This window comes from Cololabis saira, chromosome 2, assembly GCF_033807715.1.
Source record: "Cololabis saira isolate AMF1-May2022 chromosome 2, fColSai1.1, whole genome shotgun sequence".
NCBI lineage: Eukaryota > Metazoa > Chordata > Actinopteri > Beloniformes > Belonidae > Cololabis > Cololabis saira.
Genome location: NC_084588.1, coordinates 43,787,109 through 43,806,683, shown reverse-complemented (window position 1 = coordinate 43,806,683; position 19,575 = coordinate 43,787,109). Strand labels below are relative to the sequence as shown.

General features: G+C 45.5%; 2 protein-coding genes across 2 annotated transcripts; both read left to right on the top strand.

The window, feature by feature from the left end:
• Positions 1–1,672: 1,672 nt before the first annotated feature.
• LOC133421611 (UDP-glucuronosyltransferase 2C1-like) lies at positions 1,673–6,851 on the top strand. The gene is made up of 2 exons (XM_061711273.1): positions 1,673–1,733; positions 4,906–6,851. Exons 1-2 carry the CDS (start codon positions 1,716–1,718, stop codon positions 6,487–6,489), a joined length of 1,602 nt encoding a protein of 533 aa, XP_061567257.1. The 5' UTR covers positions 1,673–1,715; the 3' UTR covers positions 6,490–6,851.
• Positions 6,852–12,030: 5,179 nt separating this feature from the next.
• On the top strand, positions 12,031–18,847 carry LOC133464185 (UDP-glucuronosyltransferase 2C1-like). Its single transcript, XM_061746238.1, has 2 exons — positions 12,031–12,168; positions 16,970–18,847. Exons 1-2 carry the CDS (start codon positions 12,151–12,153, stop codon positions 18,551–18,553), a joined length of 1,602 nt encoding a protein of 533 aa, XP_061602222.1. The 5' UTR covers positions 12,031–12,150; the 3' UTR covers positions 18,554–18,847.
• The last annotated feature ends 728 nt before the right edge of the window (positions 18,848–19,575 follow it).

Below are 19,575 nucleotides of genomic sequence, written 5' to 3'. Positions count from 1 at the left end.
GCCCGGCCAGCATCAAACAGATACTGCAGGTACCGCAGTACAACTTGTAACGGGCAGGAGACCAGGTCAAAACCCCGTCCCTGCACCAGGAGGAAAAAGCGGCCCAACAATGTGAATACACCGTTCTTGTGGAAGGAGCTCTAGCAATTGTGCAAGGTCTCACAAACTGAGGGCTCAAAGTCTGTCAAGAATGACCCCCCCCCTCTCAACGGCCAGGTCCAGAGTTGAAGGAGGCTCGGAGAGGGATGCTACACCTCCCCGCCCAGCTGGGACAGGAGTTCCGACCGTACTGGGAGCTGCCAAGGCTCCCCGTCCAACAGGCTGAGGAGCGTGGAGAACCAAATCCTCGAGGGCCACTTGGGGGCCACCAGGAGGACCCTGTGACCCGATAATCTCATCCCGTGAAACGTGGGCATCACCAGGGGAATCGGAGGGAACGCATAAAGGAGGCCCCTCGGCCAGGTGTTGGCGAGAGCGTCCATCCCGAGCGGGGCACTGGTCTCCGCCAAGGAGAACCACAATGGATAATGAGTCGTGCACTCCGAGGCGAACAGATCCACACAGGCTTCCCCGTATCGATCCCAAATCATCTGCACCCCAGTCCCCCGGGGGCAGCCGCCGGCGTGAGAGGGAATCCGCTACCGCGTTGGCTCTGCCAGGGAGGTGCATTGCCCTCAAGGAGGCCCAATTGAGGATGAGCCCACATCCACAATCTCCAATCTCCAACAACAGGATAAGGGAACTCTCTTTCAATAATAAACAGGTTTACATTCATTCTATTCTTCCACCCTGTCTAGCTCTGGAAACTGTGATCTCATATTTCCTATCTCAGAGGTTAATTCTGAAGCCTGCATCAAGTATTGCGAATGAGCCCCTCCTGCAGGCCTAGCTCCAGGGTGCCCCCATCAGGGTGCCCCCTGGTTAGTCACATCAGCGAGAGGGATTTGGGTTTCTTCAGTTATTCCTTGCCTTATAAGTCCCATTGAATCTGGGAAGCTTACGGTGCTTATGAGCTTGCAAATATGTTTTTAGCTTATGATATCTAAGGTAAAAATGTATTGTAGCAACACTTATGATATGTCCAAAAACATGAAAAATGTCCCCTTTAAAGTTGAAGTCATTTAGACATTAAGTTTATTTAGTTTGACATAAAGTTCACATTTAACTACTAGAAGCAGAATCACAGTACTGTACCATATAAAAACTTAACAATAAAATAACATTCCTTACAATACAATGCATATGCTAATGAATATTGTAATTAACACACAAGGTACAATTCAATAAAACACAATGGATGTAATCGAGGGGTTCAACTCTACTCAAATGCTAATCAGAAGAATTGATTCACGGTACATGGAAAAATACTATGGTTTTAACAGCTCAGAGATTAAGGACATTGTTCCACGGATTGAGGGCAACTGTTGCAGATACACTCACCCCTTTTTCTGTATTTGGAGCATCGAACATTGGGGTTCATCGGACTGCTTCCCCTGAATTGATGGGCTAAAGTTAAACACAGTCATTGTAGACTCGTTATCTTTGCCCTTTGTACACAGATCAAGAGGTCACTGCCTATAAACGGTGTACACGAGGTTGCATGAACTGCAGGACGTTGTGAGGAAAGATTCAGCTCCTGCCTTCTACATATCTGCACGTTTCAGTTCATTACTTGCATAAAGAAATCTTATTACAAGTTTTTTTTTCTTTTCTAGATGAACAAGATGATCACAGTGAGTAAAATAAAGAAGGAAAAAAATCAGACTGTACAACTTGAGTTTGCATGTGCTAATCTACAGGATGTTTGTGGATTTTAAATATGGCCCAGTATGTTATTCATGTGCCGGTGTATGTTGCATGTGAGCTTCTTATTGAAAAACAAATGAGGACAAATGAGTTTTAGTTATTGTGACCACTGTTAATCTTCCTCTTGTGTAAGCTTTCCCTTATTATCACTCATGTTAAAGACCTGGTTAGGATCCGAGTCTTAAAACAGCCAAATTAAATTCCCCCAAAACAACAAAAAAACTAAATATGATTGTTTTTACAACATACCTTTCATTTTTAATTGAAAAAAATTGTAAAAAAGCACCACGAAAGAGAATTTTATGGATGGATAAAATCTTCTTGTGTTATATGACCATTACTGTAAAATATTAGAACACATCTAAAAAATGAATTTGTTTATTTTTATTTTAATAATATATATTAATAGCTATTGTAGCATCTTTGGTGTTATAGGGAATCTTGACCCATTTACTTCAAGAAATAGGTAAAAAAAATAATATAGGGACTTGCTGTCACTTATGCTTTATGATCCCAGAGAACATTTTGATGACATTTACAGTCACCAGGTCTCAGCTCTCTTTGGTCAAAACCAAATTTAACACTCAAAACATCATAAACATTTATAATTTTATGCAATTTATTTTTTGTTTTTTCGTTTAATTTTGTTTAAAAAGAGGTTCCTGACTAAGTCAAAACAGCATCGATCCCTCCATCCATCCATTTTCCGCCGCTTATCCGGAGCTGGGTCGTGGGGGGAGCAGTCTCAACAGAGATGCCCAGACTTCCTTCACCCCAGACACTTCCTCCAGCTCTTCCGGGGGGAGTCCGAGACATTCCCAGGCAAGCCGAGAGACATAGTCTCTCCAGCGTGTCCTGTGTCTGAGTCTTGTTCCCTCACTCGTGAACAAGACCCCGAGATACTTGAACTCCTCCAACTGAGGCAGGACTTCTCCACCGCCCTGGAGAAGGCAAGCCACCCTTTCCCGGTCGAGAACCATGGCCTCGGTTTTGGAGGTGCTGATTCTCATCCCTGCCGTGTCGCACTGGGCCTCAAACCACCCCAGCACATGCTAAAGGTCCCGGTCCGATGAAGCCAACAGGACAACGTCATCTGCAAAAAGCAGACCGGACAGCCCTTAGCAGAGGGCCCTGGACTCCATACTCACTGAGTGCCCCCCACAGAATGGCACGAGTGACACGGTCAAATGCCTTCTCCAGATCCACAAAACACATGCAGACTGGTTGGGCAAATTCCCATGAACCCTCGAGCACTCTGCAGAGGGTGTAGAGCTGGTCCAGTGTTCCACGACCGGGACGAAAACCACATTGTTCCTCCTGAATCTGAGGTTCAACTATCGGCCGTATTCTCCTCTCCAGTACCCTGGCGTAGACTTTCCCGGGGAGGCTGAGAAGTGTGATCCCCCTATAGTTGGAACACACTCTCCGGTCCCCCTTTTTAAAAAGAGGGACCACCACCCCGATTTGCCACTCCAGCGGCACTGTCCCCTTCCTCCATGCGATGTCGCAGAGGCGTGTCAACCAAGACAGCCCTACGACATCCAGAGACTTGAGGTACTCAGGGCGAATCTCATCCACCCCCGGTGCCCTGCCACTGAGGAGCTTACGAACTACCTCAGTGACCTCGGCTTGGGTGATGGATGAGCAGGTCCCCGAGTCCCCACTCTCTGCTTCCTCAGTGGAAGGCATGTCAGTCGGGTTGAGGAGATCCTCAAAGTATTCCTTCCACCGTCCGACGATGTCCCCAATCGAGGTCAACAGCTCCCCACCCGCACCGTAAACGGTGCCGGCAGAGTACTGCTTCCCCCTTCTGAGGCGCCGAACGGTCCACCTGAATTTCCTCGAGGCCGACCGAAAGTCTTCTTCCATGGCCTCACCGAACTCCTCCCAGACCTGAGTTTTTGCCTCCAGGACTGCCCGAGCCGCGGCCTGCTTGGCCTGCCGGTACCCATCTACTGCCAAAGGTCAGATGAAACCACAACAAAGTAGATCATTGACCTCCAGCCTAGGTTGTCCTGGTGCCACGTGCACTGATGGACACCCTTATGTTTGAACATGGTGTTCGTTATGGACAAACCGTGACTAGCACAGAAGTCCAACAACAAAACATCGCTCGGGTTCAGATCGGGGAGGCCATTCCTCCCAATCACGCCTCTCCAGGTATCACTGTCATTGCCCACCTGAGCGTTGAAGTCCCCCAGTAGAACAACGGAGTCCCCAGTTGGAGCACCATCAAGTACCCCTCCCAGGGACCCCAAGAAGGCCGGGTACTCCGCACTGCTGTTCGGCCCATAGGCACAAACAACGGTGAGAGACCTTTTCCTGACCCGAAGGCGCAGGGAAGCGACCCTCTCGTTCACCGGGGTAAGCTCCAACACATGGCGACTGAGCTGAGGGGCTATAAACAAGCCCACACCAGCTCGTCGCCTCGAGGTGAGCCCGACTATCTCTAGCCGGTATCTTTCAACCTCAAGCACAAGCTCTGGCTCCTTCCCCCCCCAGCGAGGTGACATTCCATGTCCCCACTGCAAGGGTTTTGGTCCAGGGATTGGGTCGTCGAGGCACCCCGCCACGACTGCCCAGTCCACAATGCACCAGCCTCTCATGGACCTTCCTGCGGGTGGTGGGCCTACAGGAAGGCGGGCCCACGTCGCCGTTTTGGGCTGAGCCCGGCCGGGTCCCACGGGCAAAGACCCGGCCACCAGGCGCTCGCCTTCGAGCCCCAACCCCAGGCCTGGCTCCAGGGAGGGGCCCCGGTGATGCCGATCCGGGCGACGTAACGGTCCTTGTTCTCTTCCTAGCATTGATCCATTGCATTGATTTTTTTTTTTCAGCATTGATCCAAAAAATTAATTTAAATGGTACTTTAATACATTTTAAACATAATGCAATGTAAGTTTGAAAACATCACACTGTTGTACATTTTTTCCTTTAATATTATTTGTTCTTTTGTATTGCACCATTCACCACAACAAATTCCTTGTGTGTGTTAAACTACTTGGCAATACACTTCTTTCTGATTCTGATTCTGATGACATATATTTGCATTATAGGATTTATCTTTATCTTTTAGATTCATTCAACTTACTTTCTTTTCAGATGAGGCTGATCTGTTGCTGCAGTGCTTTGCTGCTACTCCTTCTCACTCCCAGATCATGTGAAGGTGGAAACATCTTGGTCGTTCCTACCGACGGAAGCCACTGGATCAACATGGATATTCTACTTCAAGCTCTGCACTCCAGAGGACACAAAATAACTGTTGTGCGATCCAGCAAGAGCTGGTACATCAAGGATAAGTCCTCTTATTACAATTCCTACACAGTTTCTGTGGAGAGAGCCCTGGACAAGACGTTGATCTCTAAACTTGTATTTGAGAACATACAATTTGAACGAGGTGCCCTCCCCTTGACAAGTTTTCTCCAGTCATCTATTGGGATGTTGGGACTGTTAACTGAGGCTCACAGAACTATAGGTGAGTTTGCTTCAGCTACGCTGGATGATTCAAAGTTGATAAAAACCTTAAACGAGAGCAAGTTTGACCTGATGCTCACTGACCCTTGCTGGGGAGTTGGAGTTATTTTGGCCAAATATTTGAACCTTCCTTTGGTTTATAATGTTCGCTGGTTGATACCCCAAGAGGCTCATCTTGCCATCGCTCCATCACCCGTATCCTACGTTCCTATATTAGGATCTGGAAACACTGATAAAATGACCTTCTTTCAGAGAGTTAAAAACATGATCTTATATTTAATAAACCAGTTGCAAAATAGTGTAGTAGTTACACAAGTATACCAACCAATATGCGACAAATATCTTGGTCCTGATTATAATTTTAATCAGATATTGCTTGATGCAGACATTTGGCTGATGAGAGTGGATTTTGTGTTTGACTATCCACGGCCCACAATGCCAAATGTTGTGTACATGGGAGGGTTCCAGTGTAAACCTGCAAAACCTCTTCCTGAACATCTGGAGGAGTTTGTGCAGAGTTCTGGAGAGCATGGAGTCATCATCATGTCTCTGGGAACATTTGTTAGTAAACTTCCTGATGACGTGGCAGATGAGATTGCTGCAACTTTTGCTAAATTACCACAGAAAGTCATCTGGAGGTATGAAGGCAAGAGACCTGCCACTCTGGGCAACAACACCCTTGTGGTGGACTGGATGCCACAGAATGACCTCTTAGGACATCCAAAGATAAAGCTGTTTGTGGCTCACGGAGGAACAAACGGAGTCCAAGAAGCCATGTATCACGGAGTTCCAGTTGTGGGTCTGCCCTTGTTTTTTGACCAGCATGACAACCTTATCCGTCTGCAAGATAAAGGAGCTCTTAAAACTCTCTCAATAGCTACAGTGGACAAAGATGACAACTTCCTGAAGGCCATACAGGGAGTCCTAAACGATCCCTCCTACAGGATGAACATGCAGAGACTCTCCAGACTGCACAGAGATCAGCCAATGAACCCGCTGGACACAGCACTCTTCTGGATCGAGTTCGTCATGAGACACAAAGGTGCTGCTCACCTGAAAGCCCAGTGTTACAAAATGTCCTGGTTCACGTACCACTCTGTAGATGTAGTTCTGTTCCTGACTGGGGCGCTGCTGCTCATGCTTTTATGCTCCTTCATCTTCATCAGGTGTTTATGGAATGTGATGTGTAAGCAGAAAGTGAAACGTGACTAATGATGCAACAGATATATGTGAAAAGTTATTTGCTTGTAGTTTAATCATGTATTTTTTTTAAACTACAAAAAAAATCATCTCTTGTGGTGGGTCTTACATGTAAGAAAATACAACCTCAGACAATGACATATAACTTCTACCATGCTATTATCTATTTAACAAAAGTGAAGCCAAAATAAAAATAAAAATGGATAAACGTGTGGGCAGTACTAAGTACGCCCATGATTTATTAGTTCCTGAAACCATCGTTGGTTGCAGCAATACCTTGAAGGAATTTCCTGTAACACTGCTTCCATCCATTGAAGTTTTTGGTTTTTGCTCGTGCACAGCTCCTGAGGGCCTGCCACAACATTTCAGTTGAGTCCAAGTCGGGACTCTGACTTGGTCATTAAAAAACCTTGATGCTTTTCAGCCATGCTGATGTTCATTTGTTTCAGATCCCTGTCCTGTTACATGAACCATTTCATTCGGAAAAAAAAACTGTAGTTGTTGGACTGGTGGGCTTACATGTGTCTAGCATATTGTGGTAAACACAGCAGAACACAGTCCGTTCGAAGACTACCAGACGACCAGACCCCATGACAGAGAAATACTTCAAAACAAGTTGTTTTTTATTCTCTGTAATTTGTTATTTCAACTTTTTGATATTCAACTCTTTACCTTTTTGGAATAATGAAATTTGTAACAATTAACATAAGAGAAGAACTAAAAAAACGGTGGCTTAAGTCATTCTCTGTGTTATGTACAGTATCTGAATAAAACTTTTTTTTATCCATCCCAGATGTGTGTGATAATATAGTGGGATTGAATTTGAATTTTAGAGTTGTAGTTAGAGAGAATTGTAAACAAGGGTATGTATGGAAGTGTGATGCAAACCACCCATTATCTCTCACTCTAAACAAAGACTGCTGCCTTACTCTGCACAAATGACTGAAATCTAATGTTCTGTAATTAGAGTCTATAAATGCAGAAATGGTTCCCAGATGAGCCCCCACTTATGTTACTGCCGGCTCGTGGAAAAGGGAGGTAACACAAATACCTAATATCAGGTAGTTGAAAGGTATTTATTTACTTACAAAAGTAAAGTGGTAGCAATAAGGCAACTAAGAACCAAACAAGTACAGACAAACAGTAACAAAACAGAATTTCCTTTACAGAGTCAATTAACCCAATTCAAGCCACTACAATGTCCATCAAGCACAGGGGCACAGGGGCAGTGCAGGTTTCTGTTTGCTCCTCTGCCCCCTGAGTTCTGGTCTGTTGGCCCTTTATAATCCAGAACTGCCTCCTCCTGATTGATGGATTTGCTGATGTCTCAAACTGTCAGTCACACACATGCAAACGGAAGTTACGAATGTAACTATGGTTCTGTGAATTTCTGGATGACTGCCAGTGGCAGTGAACAGAGTGGATATGTCTCCTCCCGCTCCGCGCAGGTCGAGATTTAATAACAACAAAGTCACGTGAGTGACGTGTAGGCTACCTGTGCGTCTAGCCTACATCCGGCCTCCCAGAATCTTCTCGCAGGAAGTTCAGAGTGACCGGTGTGACTGGCAGTCATCCAGGAATTCACAGAACCATAGTTAAGGTAACTTCCGTTCTGTTTCATTCCCTCCTGACTGCCAGTGGCAGTGAACAGAGTGGATTATGGGGGTATTATTGTTCCAATATTATTTGTGTGTGCGTATCTCAATCTGTGTGTGCGTAAAAAGATTTGTGTGTCTGTATTCAGATTTGTGTGTGCGTAAAAAGATTCGTGTGTCTGTATTCAGATTTGTGTGTACGTAAAAAGATTCGTGTGTCTGTATTCACATTTGTGTGTGCGTAAAAAGATTTGTGTGTCCGTATTCACATTTGTGTGTGCGTAAAAAGATTTGTGTGTCTGTATTCATATTTATGTGTGCGCAAAAATCAGCCGGGAGCTCTCGATTGGCTGTCTTTGCACACGTGGATTTTGACACACTTCTGCCGCGGCAAATCTGTAAAAAGATCTGTGTGTAAAACGATTTGTGCGTCCGTAACTTTTCCTTTGCCCTGAGCTCGGACTCACAGGCTCACGCCAGGCTACAGCAATGCAGCCTTCACACCACTAGTCGGCGCGTAGCACTCAGTCAGTACGTTCACCTGCAGCAGTTCCATCGGGTTTCTGATCATATTAGACATTGTTTGGACTTTTAAACTGCATGCAAACACCTGAACCCCATCTACTTCGGACCTATGTCGGACACTTAGTAATCGGGTTGCATATGGAGTAAGATAACTTCCAAAAAGATGTGTCCATGTTATAACTATTCGTATTCGTAATGATAAACATTTGTATGTAAATAAAAAAGTTGTACCCAAAATTCTGCTGTCACGCACATGAGTCTGATAAATTATTAGGGTTAGGATTGTTTTTATATGAGTAAGAAATTAGGTAAGAAATTGACCTTTTACGTCTCATTTATTCATTCACACGCACTAATATACTTGGGAAACAGTTAGGCACCAAATATAATATATTTATTTTCTCAGATGGCAAAAATAAGAACTTTATTGATCCCACATAGGAGTAATGCATGTTATATCAGCTATAGTAGTAGTGCTATCTATTATTTTTGTGAGTCTATCCCCCCTCACAAAAATAAGAATAGAGAAACATATTTTCTCAACAACAAAACAAATTAAAATTTTTTCAAATAACAAAATAACACATTTGAACCATTTTTCAGACAATAAAAGAACTGAAAAAATCTAAAGAAATGTTACTAATTTTTAAATATGTTTATGTAAAATATGCTTTGTTGATGAGAAAATATATTTTTCTTATTTTTGTGAGGGGGGATAGGCTATATATTGTTTTTCGGCGCTACCTTGTTCTCTATAGCTGATATAACATGAATTACTCCTATGTGGGATCAATAAAGTTCTTATTTTTGCCATCTGAGAAAATAAATATATTATATTTGGTGCCTAACTGTTTCCCAAGTATATTAGTGCGTGTGAATGAATAAATGAGACGTAAAAGGTCAATTTCTTACCTAATTTCTTACTCATATAAAAACAATCCTAACCCTAATAATTTATCAGACTCATGTGCGTGACAGCAGAATTTTGGGTACAACTTTTTTATTTACATACAAATGTTTATCATTACGAATACGAATAGTTATAACATGGACACATCTTTTTGGAAGTTATCTTACTCCATATGCAACCCGATTACTAAATGTCCGACATAGGTCCGAAGTAGATGGGGTTCAGGTGTTGCATGCAGTTTAAAAGTCCAAACAATGTCTAATATGATCAAAACCCCGATGGAACTGCTGCAGGTGAACGTACTGACTGAGTGCTACGCGCCGACTAGTGGTGTGAAGGCTGCATTGCTGTAGCCTGGCGTGAGCCTGTGAGTCCGAGCTCAGGGCAAAGGAAAAGTTACGGACGCACAAATCGTTTTACACACAGATCTTTTTACAGATTTGCCGCGGCAGAAGTGTGTCAAAATCCACGTGTACAAAGACAGCCAATCGAGAGCTACCGGCTGATTTTTGCGCACACATAAATATGAATACAGACACACAAATCTTTTTACGCACACACAAATGTGAATACGGACACACAAATCTTTTTACACACACACAAATGTGAATACAGACACACGAATCTTTTTACGCACACACAAATCTGAATACAGACACACGAATCTTTTTACGCACACACAAATCTGAATACAGACACACAAATCTTTTTACGCACACACAGATTGAGATACGCACACACAAATAATATTGGAACAATAATACCCCCATAGTGGATGACTCATACCAGCACTGTCACGAGGAACAACACCCACCTAGTGGTCAGCCGCAGAAGTCAAAGGCAGAACGGCCGATGCCAGCGTGGACCCAGAGACCACATTAAGGGGATAGAACCTGGAGTAGGTGCACGGCGCCGTCCAGGATGCCGCTGCACAGATCTCAGACAATGGTAGCCCTCTCATCGCCGCCCAGGAAGTGGCCACACCCCTGGTGGAATGACAGACAACGCCTGAAGGGGCAGGTCTACCTGCCACGTCATAAGCCCGTTTGATTGCGTCAACAATCCAGTGGGCGTTGCTTCGACAGGGCACAGCCCTTGTGCGCCCCACTGTAGCACACAAACAACTGCTCAGAGCGTTGAAAGCTCTCCATCGCCTGAAGGTACAGCTGCAATGCCTGGACTGGGAACAGCAAATTAGTCCGCTCCTCCAGTCGGGACTCAAACGGGGGAGGATGGTATGCTGCCAACTCTCTGGCTTGATTGACATTATCAGGGGATAACACCTTTGGCAGGAAAGTGATATTTGGCCACAGGGTCACTCCTGAACCGTCCGCCTTCCACCGAAGGCACGTAGGACTGACAGAAAGGGCGTTGAGCTCACTCACGCGCTTGGCAGACGTGACAGCCAGCAGAAAGGCAGTCTTCCATGACGTCGTCCCCAAGGACCCCCCTGCCATAGGCTCAAAGGGCGCCTCACCCAAGAAGTGCCTCAGCGCCGAGTAGACAGTCCGGAGTTCTAGGACATTGATGTGCCGTCCCCGCCACAGAGGGCCCCAAACCCCCTGGACTGACCCCTTCTGCCATACCGCACCCCAACCCTGAGGTGAGGCATCTGTGGTCACCACCTCTCGCCTCGACAGACCGAGCCGAGAGGAACACCGTGCAAAAGAAAGGTGCTGTCCCGCCACCAGTGGAGACATATCCACTCTGTTCACTGCCACTGGCAATCAGGAGGGAATGAAACAGAACCACACGCACACTCGGGGGGGGGCACATCCATAGAACATGGCAACAGCCGTAAGACTAGTTCTGTGACACTCAGATCTCATGTCTACATGTGGCCAAAAAGAAGTTATGCTTTTAACAGAAATGAGCCTTTCATTGTCTCCACATGATGATAGTTAAAACCATTAATGTCCAAATATTTGAATATAGCCAAAATAGGATAAGGGAACTCTCTTTCAATAATAAACAGGTTTACATTCATTCTATTCTTCCACCCTGTCTAGCTCTGGAAACTGTGATCTCATATTTCCTATCTCAGAGGTTAATTCTCAAGCCTGCATCAAGTATTGCGAATGAGCCCCTCCTGCAGGCCTAGCTCCAGGGTGCCCCCCGGTTAGTCACATCAGAGAGAGGGATTTGGGTTTCTTCAGTTATTCCTTTCCATATAAGTCCCATTGAATCTGGGAAGCTTACGGTGAACACAATGGATGTAATCGAGGGGGTTCAACTCTACTCAAATGCTAATCAGAAGAATTGATTCACGGTACATGGAAAAATACTATGGTTTTAACAGCTCAGAGATTAAGGACATTGTTCCACGGATTGAGGGCAACTGTTGCAGATACACTCACCCCTTTTTCTGCATTTGGAGCATCGAACATTGAGGTTCATCTGACTGCTCCCCCTGAGTTGATGGGCTAAAGTTAAACACAGTCATTGTAGACTCGTTATCTTTGCTCTTTGTACACAGATAAAGAGGTCACTGCCTATAAACAGTGTACACGAGGTTGCATGAACTGCAGGACGTTGTGAGGAAGGATTCAGCTCCTGCCTTCTACATATCTGCACGTTTCAGTTCATTACTTGCAGCTGTTGCATAAAGAAATCTTATTACAAGTTTTTTTTTTCCTTTTCTAGATGAACACGATGATCACAGTGAGTAAAATAAAGGAGGAAAAAAATCAGAGTGTACAACTTGAGTTTGCATGTGCTAATCTACAGGATGTTTGTGGATTTTAAATATGGCCCAGTATGTTATTCATGTGCCGGTGTATGTTGCATGTGAGCTTGTTATTGAAAAACAAATGAGGACAAATTAGTTTTAGTTATTGTGGCCACTGTTAACCTTCCTCTTGTGTAAGCTTTCCCTTATTATCACTCATGTTAAAGACCTGGTTAGGATCCGAGTCTTAAAACAGCCAAATTAAATTCCCTCAAAACAACAAAAAAACTAAACATGTTTGTTTTTACAACATACAGTACCTTTCATTTTTAATTGAAAAAAAATTGTAAAAAAACACCACGAAAGAGAATTTTATGGATGGATAAAATCTTCTTGTGTTATATGACCATTACTGTAAAATATTAGAACACATCTAAAAAATGAATTTGTTCATTTTTATTTTAATAATATATATTAATCAAACAGACTGAAAAATTCTTCTATAACTCACGCCATCATCCAACTTAATTTAAAACTCAATAAATGAAAAGCTGTGAACTCCACTCCCCACTCTCCACACTACACCCCCCCCCCCACCCCCCTACCCCCCCCTCCCCCAGGGTATTTGTGTGTACTTTGTGTGCTGTGTCCTAGCTGTGTGAATGTGCTCTGTGTTTTTGTGCCTTTATGTTTTATGTTTCTTGGTTTTAACCCCCCCTGTAAAGCGAATTTCCCCTGTAGGGGACAATAAAATGAAGTTGAAGTTGAAGTTGAAGTTAATAGCTATTGTAGCATCTTTGGTGTTATAGGGAATCTTGACACATTTACTTCAAGAAATAGGTAAAAAAAAAAATATATAGGGACTTGCTGTCACTTATGCTTTGTGATCCCAGGGAACATTTTGATGACATTTACAGTCACCAGGTCTCAGGTCTCTCTGCGACCCCTGGTTAATATATATTAGCCCTTCTCCTCAGAAACATCTATCCATCCATCTACTACTCTGTGTCCTCTCCCTCATTTTCAGAAAGGAATAGTATCATAGCTAGGCTTGTTGGAAATATGTTCATTTTTATATGCTGCAAACTGGAGACGTGTGCTCTGCAAGGCACCAACTCTAAACTGAGTCAGTCTGTACAGGTGTTATATGCCGTATTTGTACATGCCTGTCTGGATGAGTCCGTTGGAAGCAGAGCATGAGCAGCTTTCAGCAAAAAGATCAAAGCGGGCTGTCAGTGTTTGGGATTTCAGCTATGACCATAATTATTGTTTTACAATCTTAAATTATAGCATGGTCAAAACCAAACTTAACACCCAAAACATCATAAACATTTATAATTTTATGCAATTAATTTTTTGCTTTTTCATTTGATTTTGTTTAAAAAGAGGTTCCTGACTAAGTCAAAACAGCATCGATCGATCCATCGATCGATCCATCCATCGATCGATCCATCCATCCATCCATCCATCCATCCATCCATCCATCCATCCATCCATCCATCCATCCATCCATCCATCCATCCATCCATTTTCCGCCGCTTATCGGGAGCCGGTTCGTGGGGGGGGAGCAGTCTCAACAGAGATGCCCAGATTTCCTTCACCCCAGACACTTCCTCCAGTTCTTCGGGGGGGAGTCCGAGACGTTCCCAGGCCAGCCAAGAGACATAGTCTCTCCAGCGTGTCCTGGGTCTTCTCCGGGGTCTCCTCCCGGTGGGACACGCCTGGAAAAAGAAGTTCATGACCATAGGTGAGGGTAGGTGCGTAGATTGACCGGTAGATCGAGATCTTCGCCTTTCGACTCACCTCCTTCTTCACCACGACGGTCCGGTACATCGACTAAATAACTGCGGACGTTGCACCGATCCGTCTGTCAATCTCCCGCTCCATTGTTCCCTCACTCGTCAACAAGACCCCGAGATACTTGAACTCCTCCACCTGAGGCAGGACTTCACCACCCACCTGGAGAAGGCACGCCACCCTTTCCCGATGGAGAACCATGGCCTTGGTGCTGATTCTCATCCCCGCCGCGTCGCACTCGGCCTCAAACCACCCCAGCACATGCTGAAGGTCCCGGTCCGATGAAGCCAACAGGACAAGGTCATCTGCAAAAAGCAGAGACCTCCTGTAGTTCCCAAACCGGATCCCCTCCGGTCCCCGGCTACGCCTAGAAATCCTGTCCATGAAAATTATGAACAGGACCGGTGACAAAGGGCAGCCCTGCCGGAGTCCAACGTGCACCGGGAACAAGTCTGACCTACTGCCGGATATGTTAACCAAACTCCTGCTCCGATCATTCAGAGACCGGACAGCCCTTAGCAGAGGGCCCTGGACTCCATACTCACTGAGTGCCCCCCACAGAATGGCACGAGAGACATGGTCAAATGCCTTCTCCAGATCCACAAAACACATGCAGACTAGTTGGGCAAATTCCCATGAACCCTCGAGCACCCTGCGGAGGGTGTAGAGCTGGTCCAGTGTTCCACGGCCCTGACGAAAACCGCATTGTTCCTCCTGAATCCGAGGTTCAACTATCGGCCGTAATCTCCTCTCCAGTACCCTGGCGTAGACTTTCCCGGGGAGGCTGAAAAGTGTGATCCCCTATAGTTGGAACACACTCTCCGGTCCCCCTTTTTAAAAAGAGGGACCACCACCCAGGTTTTCCACTCCAGCGGCACTGTCCCCTTCCTCCATGCGATGTCCCAGAGGCGTGTCAACCAAGACAGCCCTACAACATCCAGAGACTTGAGGTACTCAGGGCGAATCTCATCCACCCCCGGTGCCCTGCCACTAAGGAGCTTACGAACCACCTCAGTGACCTCGGCTTGGGTGATGGATGAGCACGCCTCTGAGCCCCAACTCTCTGCTTCCTCAGTGGAAGGCATGTCAGTCGGGTTGAGGAGATCCTCCAAGTATTCCTTCCACCGTCCGATGATATCCCCAGTCGAGGTCAACAGCTCCCCACCAGCACCATAAACGGTGCCGGCAGAGTACTGCTTCCCCCTTCTGAGGCGCCGAACGGTCCGCCAGAATTTCCTCGAGGCCGACCGAAAGTCTTCTTCCATGGCCTCACCGAACTCCTCCCAGACCTGAGTTTTTGCCTCCAGGACTGCCCGAGCCGTGGCCTGCTTGGCCTGCCGGTACCCATCTACTGCGTCAGGAGTCCCACAGGCTAACATAGCCCGGTAGGACTCTTTCTTCAGTCTGACGGCATCCTTTACTTCCGGTGTCCACCACCGGGTTCTAGGAATGCCGCCACAACAGGCACCGGAGACCTTGCGTCCACAACTTCGAGCCGCTGCATCGACAATGGAGGCAGAGAACATCGTCCACTCGGACTCGAGAGAAGTTTTCTTGGAAGTGAGAGTTGAAGATGTCCCTGACGTCTGGCTCAGCCAGACGTTCCCAATAGACCCTCACAATCCGTTTGGGTCTGCCCGGTCTGTCCAACCTCCTCCTTCGCCAACACATCCAACTCACCACCATGTGGTGATCAGTTGACAGCTCAGCCCCTCTCTTCATCCAAGTGTCCAAGACATATGGCCAAAGGTCAGATGAAACGACAACAAAGTCGATCATTGACCTCCGGCCTAGGGTGTCCTGGTGCCACGTGCACTGATGGACACCCTTATGTTTGAACATGGTGTTCGTTATGGACAAACCGTGACTAGCACAGAAGTCCAACAACAAAACACCGCTCGGGTTCAGATCGGGGAGGCCGTTCCGCCCAATCATGCCTCTCCATGTATCACTGTCATTGCCCACGTGAGCGTTGAAGTCCCGCCCGTAGAACAATGGAGTCCCCAGTTGGAGCACCATCAAGTACCCCTCCCAGGGACCCCAAGAAGGCCGGGTACTCCGCACTGCTGTTCGGCCCGTAGGCACAAACAATGGTGAGAGACCTTTTCCCGACCCGAAGGCGCAGGGAAGCGACCCTATCATTCACCGGGGTAAACTCCAACACATGGCGACTGAGCTGAGGGCTATAACCAAGCCCACACCAGCCCGCCGCCTCTCACCCTGGGCCACTCCAGAGTAGTGGAGGGTCCAGCCCCTTTAAAGGAGCTGGGTTCCAGAGCCCAAGCTATGTGTGGAGGTGAGCCCGACTATCTCTAGCCGGTATCTCTCAACCTCAAGCACAAGCTTTGGCTCCTTCCCCCCCAGCGAGGTGACATTCCATGTCCCCACTGAGAGGGTTTTGGTCCAGGGATTGGGTCGTCGAGGCACCTCGCCACGACTGCTACCCAGTCCACAATGCACCAGCCTTTCATGGACCTTCCTGCGGGTGGTGGGCCTACGGGAAGGCGGGCCTACGGGAAGGCGGGCCTACGGGAAGGCGGGCCCACGTCGCCATTTTGGGCTGAGCCCGGCCAGGTCCCACGGGCAAAGACCCGGCCACCAGGCGCTCGCCTTCGAGCCCCAACCCCAGGCCTGGCTCCAGGGAGGGGCCCCGGTGACACCGATCCGGGCGACGTAACGGTCCTTGTTCTCTTCCTAGCATTGATCCATTGCATTGATTTTTTTTTTTTCAGCATTGATCCAAAAAATAAATTTAAATGGTACTTTAATGCATTTTAAACATAATGCAATGTAAGTTTGAAAACATCACACTGTTGTACATTTTTTCCTTTAATATTTTTTGTTCTTTTGTATTGCACAATTCACCACAACAAATTCCTTGTGTGTGTTAAACTACTTGGCAATAAACTTCTTTCTGATTCTGATTCTGATGACATATATTTGCATTATAAGATATATCTTTATCTTTTAGATTCATTCAACTTACTTTCTTTTCAGATGAGGCTGATCTGTTGCTGCAGTGCTTTGCTGCTGCTCCTTCTCACTCCCAGATCATGTGAAGGTGGAAACATCTTGGTCGTTCCTACCGACGGAAGCCACTGGATCAACATGGATATTCTACTTCAAGCTCTGCACTCCAGAGGACACAAAATAACTATTGTGCGATCCAGCAAGAGCTGGTACATCAAGGATAAGTCCTCTTATTACAATTCCTACACGGTTCCTGTGGAGAGAACCCTGGACAAGGCGTTGATCTCTAAACTTGTATTTGAGAACATACAATTTGAACGAGGTGCCCTCCCCTTCGCAAGTTTCCTCCAGTCATCTATTGGGGTGTTGGGAATGTTTACTGAGGCTCACAGAGCTATAGGTGAGTTTGCTTCAGCTACGCTGGATGATTCAAAGTTGATAAAAACCTTAAACGAGAGCAAGTTTGACCTGATGCTCACTGACCCTTGCTGGGGAGTTGGAGTTATTTTGGCCAAATATTTGAACCTTCCTTTGGTTTATAATGTTCGCTGGTTGATACCCCAAGAGGCTCATCTTGCCATCGCTCCATCACCCGTATCCTACGTTCCTATAATAGGATCTGGAAACACTGATAAAATGACCTTCTTTCAGAGAGTTAAAAACATGATCTTATATTTAATAAACCAGTTGCAAAACAGTTTAATAGTTAAGGAAGTATACCAACCAATATGCGACAAACATCTTGGTCCTGATTATAATTTTAATCAGATATTGCTTGATGCAGACATTTGGCTGATGAGAGTGGATTTTGTGTTTGACTATCCACGGCCCACAATGCCTAATGTTGTGTACATGGGAGGGTTCCAGTGTAAACCTGCAAAACCTCTTCCTGAACATCTGGAGGAGTTTGTGCAGAGTTCTGGAGAGCATGGAGTCATCATCATGTCTCTGGGAACATTTGTTAGTAAACTTCCTGATGACATGGCAGATGTGATTGCTGCAACTTTTGCTAAATTACCACAGAAAGTCATCTGGAGGTATAAAGGAAAGAGACCTGCCACCCTGGGCACAAACACTCTGGTGGTGGACTGGATGCCCCAGAATGACCTCTTAGGGCATCGAAAGATAAAGCTGTTTGTGGCTCACGGAGGAACAAACGGAGTCCAAGAAGCCATGTATCACGGAGTTCCAGTTGTGGGTCTGCCCTTGTTTTTTGACCAGTATGACAACTTTGTCCGTCTGCAAGAGAGAGGAGCTGCTAAAACTCTCTCAATAGCTACAGTGGACAAAGATGACAACTTCCTTAAGGCCATACGAGAAGTCCTAAACGATCCCTCCTATAGGATGAACATGCAGAGACTCTCCAGACTGCACAGAGATCAACCAATGAAGCCGCTGGACACGGCTCTCTTCTGGATCGAGTTCGTCCTGAGACACAAAGGTGCTGCTCACCTGAAAGCCCAGTTTTACACAATGTCCAGGTTCACGTACCACTCTGTAGATGTAGTTCTGTTCCTGACTGGAGCGCTGCTGCTCATGTTTTTATCCTTCTTCATTCTCATCAGGTGTTTATGGAATGTGATGTGTAAGCAGAAAGTGAAACGACACTAATGATCCAGTGGATATACATAGTGTACGTGATTTGAACATTGAATGAGCATTTTAAACATTTCAGAGCAATGGTGTTTATGTTATAGAAGATTGTTTTACAGTTCATCATTTACATTTTTCTTGACTCATATTTTTACTGAAATTTCTGATGAATAGAACTGTTGTAATACTTCACCCAAACATAGAAATAAAACACATTAGATTTTGACTACCTGTGATTTTTTTTTGTATGCTGATGCCAAAGTTCCTTAGGTCTGAGCGGTTCAACTCTGAATAAGGATGTTATTTTACAGATCGAGGTAAAGGTTGATGGTTTATAAAAGGCATTAAAAAGATTAATGCTTTTATTTCTGCTCGTAGGTTTCTTTGGGCTAAAGAGCTGACTCAGCTCCCCAACTTGAATATTACTTTATTAATCCCTTAAGGGAAATTATGTTAATACTGTATACTGTATGAGAAAGTAAAAAATTAATAAACATCCTTTCACAAAGTTCATTTAAACATTGGACGGGGCTAATTCTGTGTGAATGTCTCTCTCAGTAATACTGCAGTGAAGTTAGTTTTATGTGGGACATTTGGCAGACATTCACTACTTACCTGCCAAGGTGATTCTGATTCGTTGACAGTGCAAGTAAGAAGTTCTCATAAGAAGTGAAAAGACGATGGAAGAAAAATATAATGTTGAATTGAAGAGAAAATCACTTTTTTTTTGAGACAAGAAGAAGCAGAAGGACTGTTACATTAACCCTTTCCTGTAGAAAGTTATATAAATAAATAAATGGAAAAAAAACTGTGCAACTGATTCACATTACTTCAAAAGTTATCACAGACAACAAGCAAATAAAAAAAAGAGTGGACCATATAACTCCAGTTCTTAGATCTTTACACTGGCTTCCTGTCTTTCCCAGATATGCTTTAAAGATCCTGCAGTTGGTTTACAAATCTCTGAATGTCCTCGGGCCAAAATACATCTCTGACCTCCCGGTCCATTATGAACCAACCAGAACCCTCGGGTCGCTTTT